The 14,686-nt window shown below is 41.8% G+C and overlaps 1 protein-coding gene across 2 annotated transcripts in view; it reads right to left on the reverse strand.

Moving 5' to 3' along the window:
• Positions 1–14,686, reverse strand: part of POLR3E (RNA polymerase III subunit E) — an 84,803-nt gene that overhangs the window by 19,024 nt on the left and 51,093 nt on the right. For both annotated transcript variants that reach the window (XM_040356831.1, XM_040356833.1), the window contains 2 exons: positions 14,026–14,516; positions 5,735–5,812 (listed from right to left, as the gene is read on the reverse strand). In XM_040356831.1, coding sequence (XP_040212765.1) covers positions 5,735–5,812; positions 14,026–14,516 — 569 coding nt within the window. The remainder of the gene's footprint in view (positions 1–5,734; positions 5,813–14,025; positions 14,517–14,686) is intronic.

Genomic DNA, 14,686 nt, shown 5'->3' on the forward strand with positions numbered 1-14,686 from the left:
GAATGCACAGATTTGTCCATGAGGGTATAAGTTCTGACGATCAGATTTCGTATCCATGGAGCGATAGTGCATTTGGAAGCAGGGTGTCCCTTTGCGAGGTCCTGAGAATAGGACAAATAGGGAATAATCCCGATCAAGCTCATATTTTGGAGGTAGACTAATGACTGACTACTTCCAGGCAATGATCCTTTTGATGCTTTGGAGCAGGGTATACAGATGGTGGGACTAGGCCTTCATTGAAATAAAAGATTGATACCACCTTAGGAAGAGAGTATGGTCTTGGGTGAAAGACTACCTACCTTGTAATTTTAAAGGACGAGGGAACGGCTCCTTACAAGGGCAAGCCGCACACTCAGAGGCACGTCTTACAGAAGTGATGGTAACCAAATAGGCCACTTTGCTGGAGAGGCCATCTAAGGGAATATCCTTGCTTATGCCTGTAGTTAAAAAGGGATCAAACTTTACCAAGTAGCTACAGATTGGTTAGTTTAACTTCTGTTGGGAGGAAAAAAAACAAGAAGTTGTCAAACACATCAGATTTTTAAAATGTATTTTTAGATATAGGGAGGGGCTGTGGACTTGGTATACTTAAATTTTGCAAACGTCTACAGGCTTAGAACATTCAGTCTGTAAATGGATGGAAAACTGGCTAAAATACCATAATCAAAGAGTAATGATTAATACTCTGAATGGTCTTCAGTGAGGGGGAAAAAAGTATTTGATCCCCTGCTGATTTTGTACGCTTGCACACTGACAAAGAAATGATCAGTCTATAATGGTAGTTTTATTTTAACAGTGAGACACAACAGAAATATCCAGAAAAACACATTTCAAAAAAGTTATAAATTGATTTGCCTTTTAATGAATGAAATAAGTATTTGACCCTTTCGCAAAACTTGACTTCGTACTTGGTGAAAAAAGCCTTGTTGGCAATCACAGAGGTCAGATGTTTCTTGTAGTTGGCCACCAGGTTTGCACACATCTCAGGAGGGATTTTGTCCCACTCCTCTTTGCAGATCCTCTACAAATCTTTAAGGTTTCAAGGACCTGAACCTTTAGCTCCCTCCACATATTTTCTATGGCATTAAGGTCTGGAGACTGGTTAGGCCACTCCAGGACCTTAATGTGCTTCTTTCCAAGCCACTTCTTTGTTGCCTTGGCCGTGTCTTTTGGGTCATTGTCATGCTGGAATACCCATCTACAATTTTCAATGCCCAGGCTGAGGGAAGGAGGTTCTAACCCAAGATTTGACAGTACATGGCCTCATCCATCATCCCTTTGATGTGGTGAAGTTGGCCTGTCCCCTTAGCAGAAAAACACCTTCAAAGCATAATGTTTCCACCTCCATGTTTGATGGTGGGGATGGTGTTCTAGGGGTCATAGACAGCATTCCTCCTCCTCCAAACACAGCGAGCGGAGTTGATGCCAACGAGCTTGATTTGGTCTCTTCTGACCACAACACTTTTACCCAGTTCTCCTCTGAATCATTCACATGTTGATTAGCAAACTTCATATGGGCCAGTAAATGTGCTTTCTTGAACAGGGGGACTTTGTGGGCGCTGCAGGATTTCAGTCCTTCATGGCATAGTATTACACCAAATGTTTTCTTGGTGACTATGGTCCCAGCTACCTTATGATCATTGACAAGATTCTCTTGTGTAGTCCTGGGCCTCCTCACTGTTCTCATGATCATTGAAACTCCATGAGGTAAGATCTTGCATGGATCCCCAGAGTGAGAGAGATTGACAGTTATTTTGTGTTTCTTCCATTTGCGGGGGAAAAAAAACAACGCACCAACTTTTGCCACCCTCTCACCAAGCTGCTTGGCGATGGTCTTGTAGCCCATTCCAGCCTTGTTTAGGTTTACAATCTTGTCCCTGACATCCTTGGAGTGCTCTTTGGTCTTGGCCACGGTGGACAGATTGTAATCTGATTGACTGCTTCTGTGGACAGGTGTCTTTTATACAAGTAACAAGCTGAGAACTCCCTTTAAGAGAGTGCTCCTAATCTCGTTACCTGTATAGAAGACACATGGAAGTCCGAAATCTTGCCGATTGATAGGGGATCAAATATTTATTTCAGTCATTAAAATGCAAATCAATTTATAAAAACGTTTTTGTTGTTATTCTGTCTCTCACTTAAAATAAACCTACCAATAAAATTGTAGACTGATTATTTGTCAGTAGGCAAACGTAAAAAATAAGCAGGGGATCAAATACTTTTTTTTTTCCTTACTATAAGATTATTAGTAGTGTACCTCAAGGTTCAGTGTTTACAAAGTCTACCGCGATGTAGTCTCTATGGGGTTGATTTACTAAAGGCAAATAGTCTGTGCACTACAAGTGCACTTTAAGTGCAGTTGCTCTAGATCTGAGGGGAACGCGCAAGGAAAATAAAACAGCATTTTTGATTGCATATGATTTGGATAATAGATTTGGATGATAGAAATCAGCAGAGCTTTCCCTCATTTCAGAGCTTCCCTTCAGATTTATCGCAAGTGCACAGTATATTTGCCTTCAGTAAATCAACCTCTATATGTTATGTGTGTTCCTACTGTTTTCCTTAACTTACTGATTTGAGAAGACACTGTTTGTCTATATGTCTAAAACAGTATGGAGTATGTACTCATGATGCTTCAAAGGATCTATACTTCGGACTTGGAATATCTCCTGTAAGGTTCCTGCTCTTGTGCAAGAGAAGCATCACTTTGAGCAGGAGTGTTGTGTGGGCCTTCAGCAAAGCAAATGTCCATGTTTTGCCTGTGGCCCTCTTTCTCCTGGTTTCTGCCATAGCTATTAGTGTGGGGTACTCACAGAGTAAAATGCCGAATACAAGGAAAGCCTGTCCAGAACAAGTAGGCAACAACGTGGGTGTAGGATATCCTATAGAAAGTCATTGTACTTTATAAAGGCTTTAGGTGAACGTGGAGGTAAAGTGTGTGACCAGTGATGTGGTGCAACACCTGATTATCCACCAGAGACTAAGCTCTGAGTGGTTGAATCAGCCCTGGTTTTTACAGTAACGGGCATTTACTGGATCGTATATGAATTCCAAGCTCTGACCATCACTGTGGGCATACCCCCTATGTGGTCTTCAGTGTCTGGATTCCATAGAGATGGACCACAAACCTGGACCTGTATAGCACTCTGCTGCTGACTACAACACATTCCAAGATGTTACAGAGATTGTGACGATCTGGATGCACTGCTATCCATGCAATTAGATGGCAGTGAAAGATGACTGAAAGGTTGAAGAACCCAAAAGATAAATCAAAATAATAAACTCGTTAAACTGAGGGATTTCTTTATAAAAAGGGAATAGGTCCATCACTTTAAGACACTAGCAAAAAAAACTGCACACACATACAAAGGGGTAGGATGAGGCGCAGACAGGGCATGTCCGTAAAGGCTTTGCCGGTGTACAATCACCTGAAGGTATGAGCCTATAACCCAGGGTCAAATAAACTTTGCCTGTGTCTTGTCCAGTACCATACAAATGAAGTAGTTGTAAAGGCAGAATTTTTTTTTTACCTTACTGCATTCTATGAGCCAAGCTCAGCTCTTTGTGTCACACACAGTGTGGCTCAGTAGAAAGCTTGCACAAGTGCCCCCATAGCAAGCAGCTTGCTATGGGGGCACTCGGAAGGGGGAGGAGCTAGGGAGACCTGAGAAGAGTCTCCCTGGCTCAGAGCAGGCAAGTATAACATGGTTTAAGAAGAAAAAAAAAAAAACCCAGAGACTTTACAATCGCATTAAGATATAAGCTGAAAGATGCAGTGGAGGCTGGGAGCAAAAATACTGGCATTTCCATCATGGGATTCGTTCAAGTACTGTATACCTCAGATTAGCAACAAATATCCTCACCCTTACTAATCCTTTTTCTCTACATCTTGCTCTATGGTAGAAGAGTAAGAATTGAGTGTCCTATCACAATCAGCATAACAGAGTTCCAAATACCCAGGGTTCCCATAAAGCCTGGTACACAGGATGAGATCAGACAAATAAATCGTTTTTTTTTTTTTGCATGCTAGTCTCATTTTAAAAATGGAGGTTACTACTCTACGTACAAAAATTATCGTACGACCAATTACAACTTCAGAAGTGATGTAATGGGTGGAATTGTTTTGCAATGTATTATTTTACAATTATTACCTTATACTACAATTGACATCTCACGCTAAAAATCCCGATATCTGGAGGAGGGTTTCCCTCTACCTTATACGTTTTTTGTTTTAATTGTATCTTTTGATGGGATTGTGAGTCATTGCCAATTGGTCCTAGAAACAATTCCACCCACCCTTTTGTTCTCTTTTATGTAATGTATTATTTTGTTTGCGAGCATGCTTAGTCTTGCTTTTACGATTTATTGCAGACGAAAAATGTGGCAATTAAACGAAAATTAGATGTTCACGTATGATAAAAATGTTCTAGCCTGCACCTTCAGGTTTTGTCGTCCCAAAAGTAGGAATTGGCTGTCGAACGCATTATACTTAACCACTTAACGCCCGCCGCACGACTATTTACATCCACAGAATGGCACGTACAGGCAGATGGGCGTATATATACGCCCCTACCTTCTAGCGGGTCGGGGGTCCGATCGGGACCCCCTCCGCTGTGTGCGGCTTACCTCCGGGATCGATCCGACTCAAGGGGACGGCTGTTTGTTTCTGTCCGCCCCCTCGTGATCGCTTCCAGCCAATCCTGTGAGCCGCTGCCGTGTCACTTCCTCTGCCTGTAAAATGTAAGCATAGGCAGAGGAAGTGATGCAGCTCTCATCTCAGCGGTATTTTCAAACCGCCGAGATGAGAGAAGAGTCATAGTAAGTCGCACCTAACACTACACTGACACCAGTACACATAGGCACATTTAACCCCTTCCGATCACCCCCCCCCCCCACCCCCCTGTCACACTGTCACTGAATGCAGTGATCATATATGTACTGATCACTGCATTTAGTGTCAGTGTGACAGTTAGTGTGACAGCCAGTTAGTGTTAGGTCCAGGGTAGCCCCGTACCCCCCCCTAATAAAGTTTTAACCCCTTGATCACCGCCCTAGTTAACCTTTTCACTCCCTATTGCCAGTGTCACTAAGCGATCATTTTTCGGATCGCTGTATTAGTGTCACTGTTGCCGCTAGGAAGCTAATTTGTTTTTTTATTGCGTGTTTTTTTTTTTACTAAAGACATGTGGCTGAATACATTTTGGCCTAAATGTTTGACTAAAATTTAGTTTATTCAATTTTTCTTATAACAAAAAGTAAAAAAAAGATTGATTTTTTTTCAAAAATGTTGCTCTATTTTTGTTTATAGCGCAAAAAATAAAAAATCGCAGAGGCAATCAAATACCATAAAAAAAAGCTATTTGTGGGAAGAAAAGGACGCAAATTTTGTTTGGGAGCCATGTCGCACGACCGCGCAATTGTCTGTTAAAGCGACGCAGTGCCGAATTGTAAAAACGCCTCTGGGCATTTAGCAGCATATTGGTCCGGGGCTTAAGTGGTTACGACCGATCGCCTTATCCTGTATACGGTCCTCAACAATGTGGGCCTTATAAAAAAAAAAATAATAATAATCTGTCTGTCTATTGTCCAGTTGTTTTGCCTCTGCTGTCCATGCAGTTAAAAAAATAAAAAATAATTAAAGAAAGCAGCACATACTAAAATAAGGTCCAATAACTGTATGATTAGTACATGTAGTAAAATATTGTTTAACCATAAGACAAGTAAGTCTTCTCACCTTGTCATATTCATCTCCACTGGTCCACAGGGCAAACACCTTCTGTTCATCAGGGGAAGCATTGCTCTGAGGAGGAAACTAACAAGATCGGTCTGTTAATATAAGATGAGGTGTACACAAGGGATACAGCAGGTAAAATAAGCATTGAACACAACACCATTTTTCTAGGTAAATTAATTTCTAAAGCTGCTATTGACATGACATGTTCACCACAACCCATACATACAAAGAAACCAAAACAAATAAGTTCAGAAATGAAGTTATGTGTAATAAAATGGAACAACACAGGGAAAAAGTATTGAAAACGATAACTGAAATGTAATACTTTATACAAAATCCTTTGTTGGCAACGACAGCTTCAAGACGCCTCCTATAAGGAGAAATTATTCGCCCATTCTCCCACACAGTCTACAAATTTTTGAAGGTTCGGTGGGCCTCTTCTATGAACTCTGATCTTTAGTTCTTTCTATAGATTCTCTATTGGATTCAAGTCAGGTGAGTGACTGGGCCATTCTAGCAGCTTTATTTTCTTTCTTTGAAACCAATTGAAAGTTTCCTTGGCTTTGTGTTTGGGATCATTGTCTTGCTGAAATGTCCACCCTCATTTCATCTTCATCATTCTGGTAGATAGAAGCAGATTTTTATCAAGAATGTCTTGGTACCCTGGTCGAATGTTAGGGTCTATGCCTCAGCTCCGACTGTTATGGCGGAAGCTATCCCGTAAATGCGAGCTTAAATCTGAATTTTCACTGATGATCTCCTTCCTTTGCAATCCCAAAGTGCCAACAAGTCTTACTCATCAGATATGGTGGCCCTGGGCCTAGCGGAAACTTTTACACGTCGGGCACCTAGTGGACCCCAGATCCCGTAAACTGCTACCATTCTCTGAGCTCCAAACATGACCTTCCCGACAGGTGTTCTACAGTTATCTACAGATCCGCCACTATGCCCAAAAATTGTAGCCCCGTGCCTGCAGGTTTCTACACCCTCCACGTTCCAACGCATCGTACTCGAGGGACGTTCACGCAAAGGACCGTATTTCAGATATATACCAGATTCTAGTACATGTTTCGTCACGTGGGACTTAATCATGGGGGTTAAGTCCCACGTGACGAAACATGTCGGGGCGTGGTCACCGAGTCACTATCTGAATCTTCCTTGAACTATTCGGACGTGTGACGCATTGAGCTGAGACAGGCACCAGAAGCATCAGTCATTTTATCACGCTACAAGGGCCGTGAGTACATTTAGGCTGTTCGTTGGTCCGCCGTGACCACTGGTTCACCTGGAGAATATTTTGGCAATACTTTTGATTTGGAGTGATTCACTGCTTGTTTTAAAGAGATTGTTTGCGAGTGCATATTTTGAAGAATTTTACATGCTGTTTTATTAAAGCTGCTTTTACGGTATTACACTATTGTGCACCCTTCTTTTCTTTATTATTTATGTGGCAACATTCTTGGATTACACTGTTTTGGAACAGATTCCTACCAATTGATCTGAGTGGTCCTATCTAATCTTTTATGCCACAAAACGAGAGGGTGAGGCCTATTATTGTGGTGAGTGCGCATTTCTGAAGGGTGGAGGATTCACTGAAACACTTTGGTGTGGTGGAAGAATATTTGAAGATCCTTAAAGAAATCAACACTTATGAACTTTAGATTCACTAACACTCAAGTTCACGGATTACAGATATAACTGCCTTATTTTTCACTGTTTGATTTTGGATTCACATATAGGGTGGTTATTCACTCATTTATTCATTTAAGTTATATGTTTATTCATTTATATATGTTTTAATTTATGTAAGCGCTGCTTTATATATTTATTGACACATTGTTCACAGATAGGTGTCACTACACGTATACAGTATATTTATTTTATTCTATTCACATAATAGCAGCTGCTATATATCGCTTAGGGTTTTTTCTCCAGCTGAGCGCAGTGGGGTTGGTTTAGCAGGCGGCTTTTTTCTTTACTACCAACATGTTCATTCGAAGAAACACTATCGGCCATCAGTTGAGACTGAACCAGCTGATATTAAATTTGCACTGAAAAGGGGCAGGATTTCTTTCTAAATACTGATACATTTCAGCTGGTGCCTTGGCTTTCCGTGCCTTTTTGCACCTCCCTTTCTTCATGTGTTCAATACTTTTTTTCCTGTGTCATTACATTTTATTAAACAACTTAATTTCTGAACTTAAGTTAGTTTCTTTGTATGTATAGACTGCATGGGTTGTTACCGACATGTGGTGAAATTTTCATGTCAATAGGACCTTTAAAAATATAATTTACCTAGAAAATTGATGACGCGTTCAATATTTATTTTACACACTGTAAAAAAGGTTTTATTCTCTTCATATCTCTTATCCTCTTGTAAAACACATTCAAATTAGATAAAATTACAAATTCTTAGTCCCAAGATCTCATGCATACTGGACGCTTGAGGCTGCTTCTAAGGGCGTCAGGCATTTTTTTCCCCCTGCCTCTAGACTCCCCCCCCCCCCCCACAGGGGCTTTTAGAGGCAAAAAAGAAACCCCCACTGCCAGTGTATCCAGGAGCAACAAATTTTTAACAAAAAATACATTTGTAAACACGTCTTAATGATAGGCACGTTTAGCGCTTGAGCATTAATTCATTTCAATGGCCAGAATAAAGGCACAGGCGTTCTAGGAGAGTTTGCAAAACGTTCTGTATGCATGAGGCTGGAAATTGGAAACACTGTATGCCAGAGTTGTAACAATTTATTAAGTCCACTGCAAACCTATAGTTGCTTGCTCTGTAAATAATACACAGAAACAAATACGGCAGTCACTTTGGCTGCAATTTTTTCCCCATTTCCATCATGAATACTATTGACCTGTGGGCAGTCATGTCAATGTGTACAGCACACAACCTTGACAGTTACCCATTTTAGGAATAAAACATGGTGCTGGAAGAAAATTGCAAACTCTAAACAGTCTTTTCCTAATACAAAAACTGCTGAGGTCTTAGAAAGCCCAAAGACTCGACATGCATTTACCTGCAGGGAGTTTAGCAACATTTTGTGAGCAGTGGGTTAAAGGTGCCCTGCTAGTGGCCGAAAAGCACGGCTAAAACAACAGTAAAGCACAGCTAAAACTGGCGGCACTTTACCATCAACGGACCTGCCGCCCCAGTGTGAAAGGGGTCTTAATAGTTAGGAGTGCAGAAATGTTATCCCTTTTGTTTGCTCTATATGCAGACAAAACTTCTTGTTTCAGGTCTATAACTGTCCATTCTAAAGATGATTGCAAACAGGCAGGTAGTTTGTTTTATTGCAAAAGAGACATAGAATGACTTCCACAATAAGGAGCCTGCCTATTTCTTTTTTAGTTCCACTTTAAAGTAAATTTGCGATTTCAATGGAGAATGAACAGTGTTGAACCATTACAGGATTTTTTTTACGGATAATACTGGCAGGGTCAACAGGTAACAAAACTATATTACAGCAGACAGAACGGTTATGTTACTGTCGTACTAATAGACCACATTATATAGATAATTTTTGATTTTGCCCATAGTTCCACTTTCTAATCGTGTGAATATCCTGGGCTTAGGGTCCAAGATTCTCCACAGGGATCATATTTTGCCGTACACAGATACCTGAATACAGATACTTGCGCTTTAGCACTACTGTTACCTCAGACACTTGTTAGGACAGGCTTAGTTTACCAATCTGGTATATTATTTTCTGAAGAGGTGCTTTCACATAGTTCTAAATCCCATGAGTACAATGGCTACAAGCCTGGATTAAAGGGCACACCAGACTCATTGCAGGGCAAGAATGGCCTTTTATGTGAAGACTTCATTATTCACCAAGTTGGAACAATGTACCTTTTCACAGGGATTTATAACCCTGGCTACTTAGAGCACTTTGGGTTTTTAGTGCGTCTGTATTGAGGTCATCGGCAAAATAACATTCACTGAGTTTTTCTTCTTTAGCTAAATGCCCCTCTTGATACGGATCCTACAATCCTTCATTTTTGCCAGATGAAGAGTTATTACATTTTTTGCAGCACAAGGGAGATTTTTTATTGAGATTGTCTTTTTCCTTTTTTTTCTTAGTGACGACTTACCTCAAAATGATATGAAGGCAACACACACACACACACACACACACACACACACACACACACACACACCTCCAAATGAGCACAGAGAAATTAAAACTCCTTATAAAAATGATTCAATTGTATCTCTTAAACTGAATCTTCAAATTATATCATTCAGCCTTTAAACAATTGTGTCAATTGTATTTAAGAATCAAACTACCATATTTATCGGCGGATACTGCGCACTTTTTTCCCCTTAAAATAAGGGGAAAATCGTGGGTGCGCGATATACGCCGATACCCGCGCTCAGTTTGAATGCCTGTGTCGACATATACTGAGTGCAGTACACTCGGCTACATTTGGCCAGGCTCAGCTTGGCTCGTGCTCACGCATAAACGTCACAGAGCGTGAGCACGAGCCTGGCCGAATGCAGCCGAGTGTACTGCACTCGGTATATGTCAGCGCAGGCATTCAAACTGAGCGCGGGAAGCAGCGATTCGACGGGGAGAAGCAGGGAGGACACCACCGAAGCCGCAGACGGACGCGACGAGGTCGCCGCGCAAGACACCAAAACTGTAAGTACTAAAATGTTGTTTTTTTTTACAGGAATTGCGGGTCCACATTAGGGGTGCGCGCTATACACCGGAGCGCGCAATACCCCGATAAATACAGTACTTTCTTATAAAAGCTGTACCAAAAAAAGAATTTTGACTTGCCTGTAAAATCCCTGTCTTGGAGTACAGGACACCAGTAAAGTATTCATAGGCCCTGGGTTATAGGCTCTATAGGCTTGCACCTTCAGGTGATTGGACACTGGCAAGCTTTTTAGGAGAAGCCCCCTGCGTGCCTTCCTTTTAACCTTACCCCACTAAGAGTCTTCAGTTTTGTTGCAAGCAAAGCAGAGTAAGGCCCCTTTCACAGTAAGGCCCCTTTTAAGTCCGCCTGTCACTTTTTTAGGTGGACCTGAACGGACGCTCCGTGCAGGTCTATGGAGCCACGTGACATCCGACCTGATCCGCTCCGCTAAAGTGTGATGGATGGAAACCCTATTTTTCATCCGTCTGGCGGATCGGATGAAGGCAGACTACAGTCTGTCTTCATCGGTTCCCCTATAGGGGAGAGCGGTGCTCTGACAGGTCTATCCCTGCACCGTGTGCAGAGACAGACCTGTCATCTGCCTGCTCAGCGGGGATCGCACGTCCGTGTGAAAGGGCCCCAACAAGGAATAGAAGGGAGGGTGACCAACTTTCTTTACTCTACACCAAGATAGGAAATTTACAGGTAGTCAAAATTCCTCTTATAATCATACAGTATGAATGAGAAGGATGGGCAACACCTAGGCAAACAGAACTGTGCCAAAAGGCCCAACAGCAGCAAGGGTAAAAAAAACATACTTCAGAGCGCTGCTGCAAGAACCTTGCTGCCAAAAGCTGCATCCACAGAAAACTGGACATCCACCTGGGTAAACTTTTAGAAAACAGAGGACCAGGTTGGCCTTACAGAGCTGGGCTACAGAGGCCACGTGCTAGAAATCCCAAGACATGTCCACCGATCTGGTGGAATGGGTGTGTAAAAAGGACAGAAGACTTGTCCTTTGCAGCATAAGCTCTAGTGACGAGATTTCGTATCCATCAAGTAATGATGGATTTGGAAGCAGGGTGTCCCTTGAGAGGTCCTGTTGCTTTGAGGTTTTAATCCTAGTACAATCTTCAAAGGTTTATAGTGGGACTGCATACATTTCAGGAGTGCCGTTGTTCCACAACCCTAATAGATAGGGCCAGAGGAATACATTATTTTGTGGCATCAAGTATTTTTTTTTTTTTACCACAAAATACACTGATCAGCCATAACATTATGATAATCCAATATTGAGAAGGACCCCCTTTTGCTGCCAAAACCACCCTGACCTGTTGCGGCATGGATGCCATGAGACGTCTGCAGGTATGCTGTGGTATCTGGCACCATGCCGTCAGCAGCAGATACTTTAAAGTGTTTCTAAAGCCAGAACCCTGCATTTATTATATCTGGTATACCACAGTACACAGAACATGGAAATGCAATAGTTTTAAATATTAACTGCTGCTAAATACCTTTTCTCATGAGCAGTATCTAGCAGTCTTGTGACTTCTATCAGTGTCCGCCAAGATGGATTGGGACAGTATAAGACGGGGAGGATCAGAGAAGACGGGATCAAAACAGCCTTTTTACACAATGCAGAGGATTAACCCCTAAGGTTCCACAGTGAGTATAACAAGCATGCTTTACTGCACAGATTTTATTGTTGTGGGTTTAGTAACACTTTAAAGGGTCACTAAAGGAAAAAATATTTTTTGCTGAAATGACTGTTTACAGGGTATAGAGACATAAAAGTTAACTGATTCCTTTTAAAAATGATTAAAAGTAGATAAAAATCAATCATATAATGTGCCTCTAGTTTCACTTTCACTTTTCAACTGGCTTCATGTTTATGTGAACTAGAGAGACCCACAGAACAAAAAACAAATCCAGGGCAGTGTTTTGTTTTTAAAATGAATCTGATGGTTCTGGGAAGTTTTAGACACACAGTAATGACAGCTTAGACCACCGTGAGAAAGCTCCCAGTACGATGGTTATAAGGAAACAGGCAACCAGGAAGTGTGGAGATCACAGCAGAATTACAGCTACTTCAAAGCAAAAACGAACAATAAGGACATGAAACCAGTACTGCAGTAAGGTAAAGGAAGCTATTTAGATAAAAAAAAATATTTTCCTTTAGTAACACTTTAAGTCTGGCAATGAGGGGGGCCTCCATGGGTTGGTTTTTCCAGCACATCCCACAGAAACTCGAATTGCGTTTAGGAGAATTTGAAGAACAAATGAACACTTTAAACTGGTTGTTGTGTCCTTTCTTGAACCATTTTTGCAGCATGGTAGGGCAAATTCTCCTGCTGAAAGCAGCCACTGCCAACAGGGAATGCCGTTTCCATGAAGGGGTGTACTTGATCAGCGATAATTTTAAGGTAGAGGTTACATCTCAAAGTAACATCCACATGAATGGCAGGACCAAGATTTGCCAGAACACCACCAACGTATCACACTACCGCTGATGGCTTTCCCTCCTCCCATACTGCATCCTTGTACCATCTCTTGCCCCGTGCGCATACCCAGCCAGCTACACAATGTAAAAGAAAACATGATCAGATCAGGCCACACCGTCTTCCATTGCTCCGTGGCCCAGTTCTTATGCTCACATTCCCATTGTAGGTGCTTTTGGCTGCTGATACAGATCAGCATGGGCACCCTGACCAGTCTGTGGCCAAACAGCCCCATACACAACAAACTGTGATGCCCAATTTTACTGCTTTCAACACATCAACTTCATAGACGACATGTTTACTTGCTGCCTAATATATTCCACCCACATTAATGCCACTGTAATTAGATAATACATTTTTAATACACTTAACATATCAGTGATGATCATGTTATGGCTGATTGGTGTATAATGGTACAGTTCTGTCCAAAGACAATGTCTACTTGCCACCAATTTCTATGGTAGCAAGGATATTAAAAATAATATATCCTTCCAACAAACGAATGGCACCATCAATTTAGCTAGGATGAAGTCAACAGAGTACAGGGGTCTGTACCATTCCTGCAATAGGGTCAATTGTCTCAATATACGAATGATTAAATAACTTGAGTATAAGCCGACCCGAATATAAGCCGAGGCACCTAATTTTACCACAAAAAAACTTATTGACTTGAGTATAAGCCTAGGGTGTCCATCTGCATGCCTCACTGTGCCCATGACTAGACTGATGTTTAACATGGGAGACTATATAAGGGGTGCCCGGCTTTGAAAAATCGGTGCTCCCCGGCCGTAGGTCCCCCGGACAACAAACTTTGCACACTTGTAGAGGAAGAGTGGGGCTACATGTGTGGGGTCCAGGGGAACTACGGCTGGCCGGTACCGGGTCCCCAAAGTCCGGGAGATCAGGCGCAAAAAGGTGACTCGAGTATAAGCCGAGGGGGGCATTTTCAGCACAAAAAAAATGAGCTGAAAAACTCGGCATATACGGTATATTGGAAACTGTTATAAGTTTGCAATCAGACAGAGTGTGAGCTGGATAGACATTGAAAGGGAATCTTACTGAAGGATAAAACCCAGATAATCAACTGACAGTTAACATGGTATCAAGGAATCCATGTTTTCTTTGAAAAGAGGGTATACTTACAGGCACCGTGATCTGTTTACAGCCAGAGAATAAAACCGTTTCCTGAAGCATTTTGTCTGAGATGCCACTAAAGAGAGTGTGTCCAGGAGGAAGACTGGCTAAATGAAGATTAAATAAACGCTTAAGTTCACTCAAAGTCAATACATATTGCTTCTTAAATGTAGAAGCCACAAACTCGTTCAGTTCTTTTGCTATTGAATCTTTGTCTCCTTTAGAGACAGGACCATTTAGTGATTCAAGTGATTTTTCAGTCATATGGACACCATTGACCAAGCCATTGTTCAGATTGTCATATGTTGAGGTGTCCATACTTTCCTCATCACTCATTGGTTCCTCTTTAATATTAACATCAGCCACAACTGCCACCTGGGAAGTCTGCTTGGTCTGCTCTCTCTTCCGCTGCATGTCCTTCTCCAACCTGGCTTGGTTCTCCTTGGCCTTGACTCTTGCCATGTTCACCACCTGGTCCCCAGAGATCACCGTATATGGAGCTGTTGAAGATACAAAATATACAAAACATGTCAAAGAAATTAATGGAAAAATTAGCACTACCTCCGACACGCCCTCAACTCCCAATTCCGTGATTCTGTCCCTAGTCTTGATTCCTTATACTTGGTGGATCTGGTCAAGGGTCAGGATCCTAAGAAACCAATATCCTCAT

Source organism: Rana temporaria, chromosome 6 (assembly GCF_905171775.1).
Source record: "Rana temporaria chromosome 6, aRanTem1.1, whole genome shotgun sequence".
Classification (NCBI taxonomy): Eukaryota; Metazoa; Chordata; class Amphibia; order Anura; family Ranidae; genus Rana; species Rana temporaria.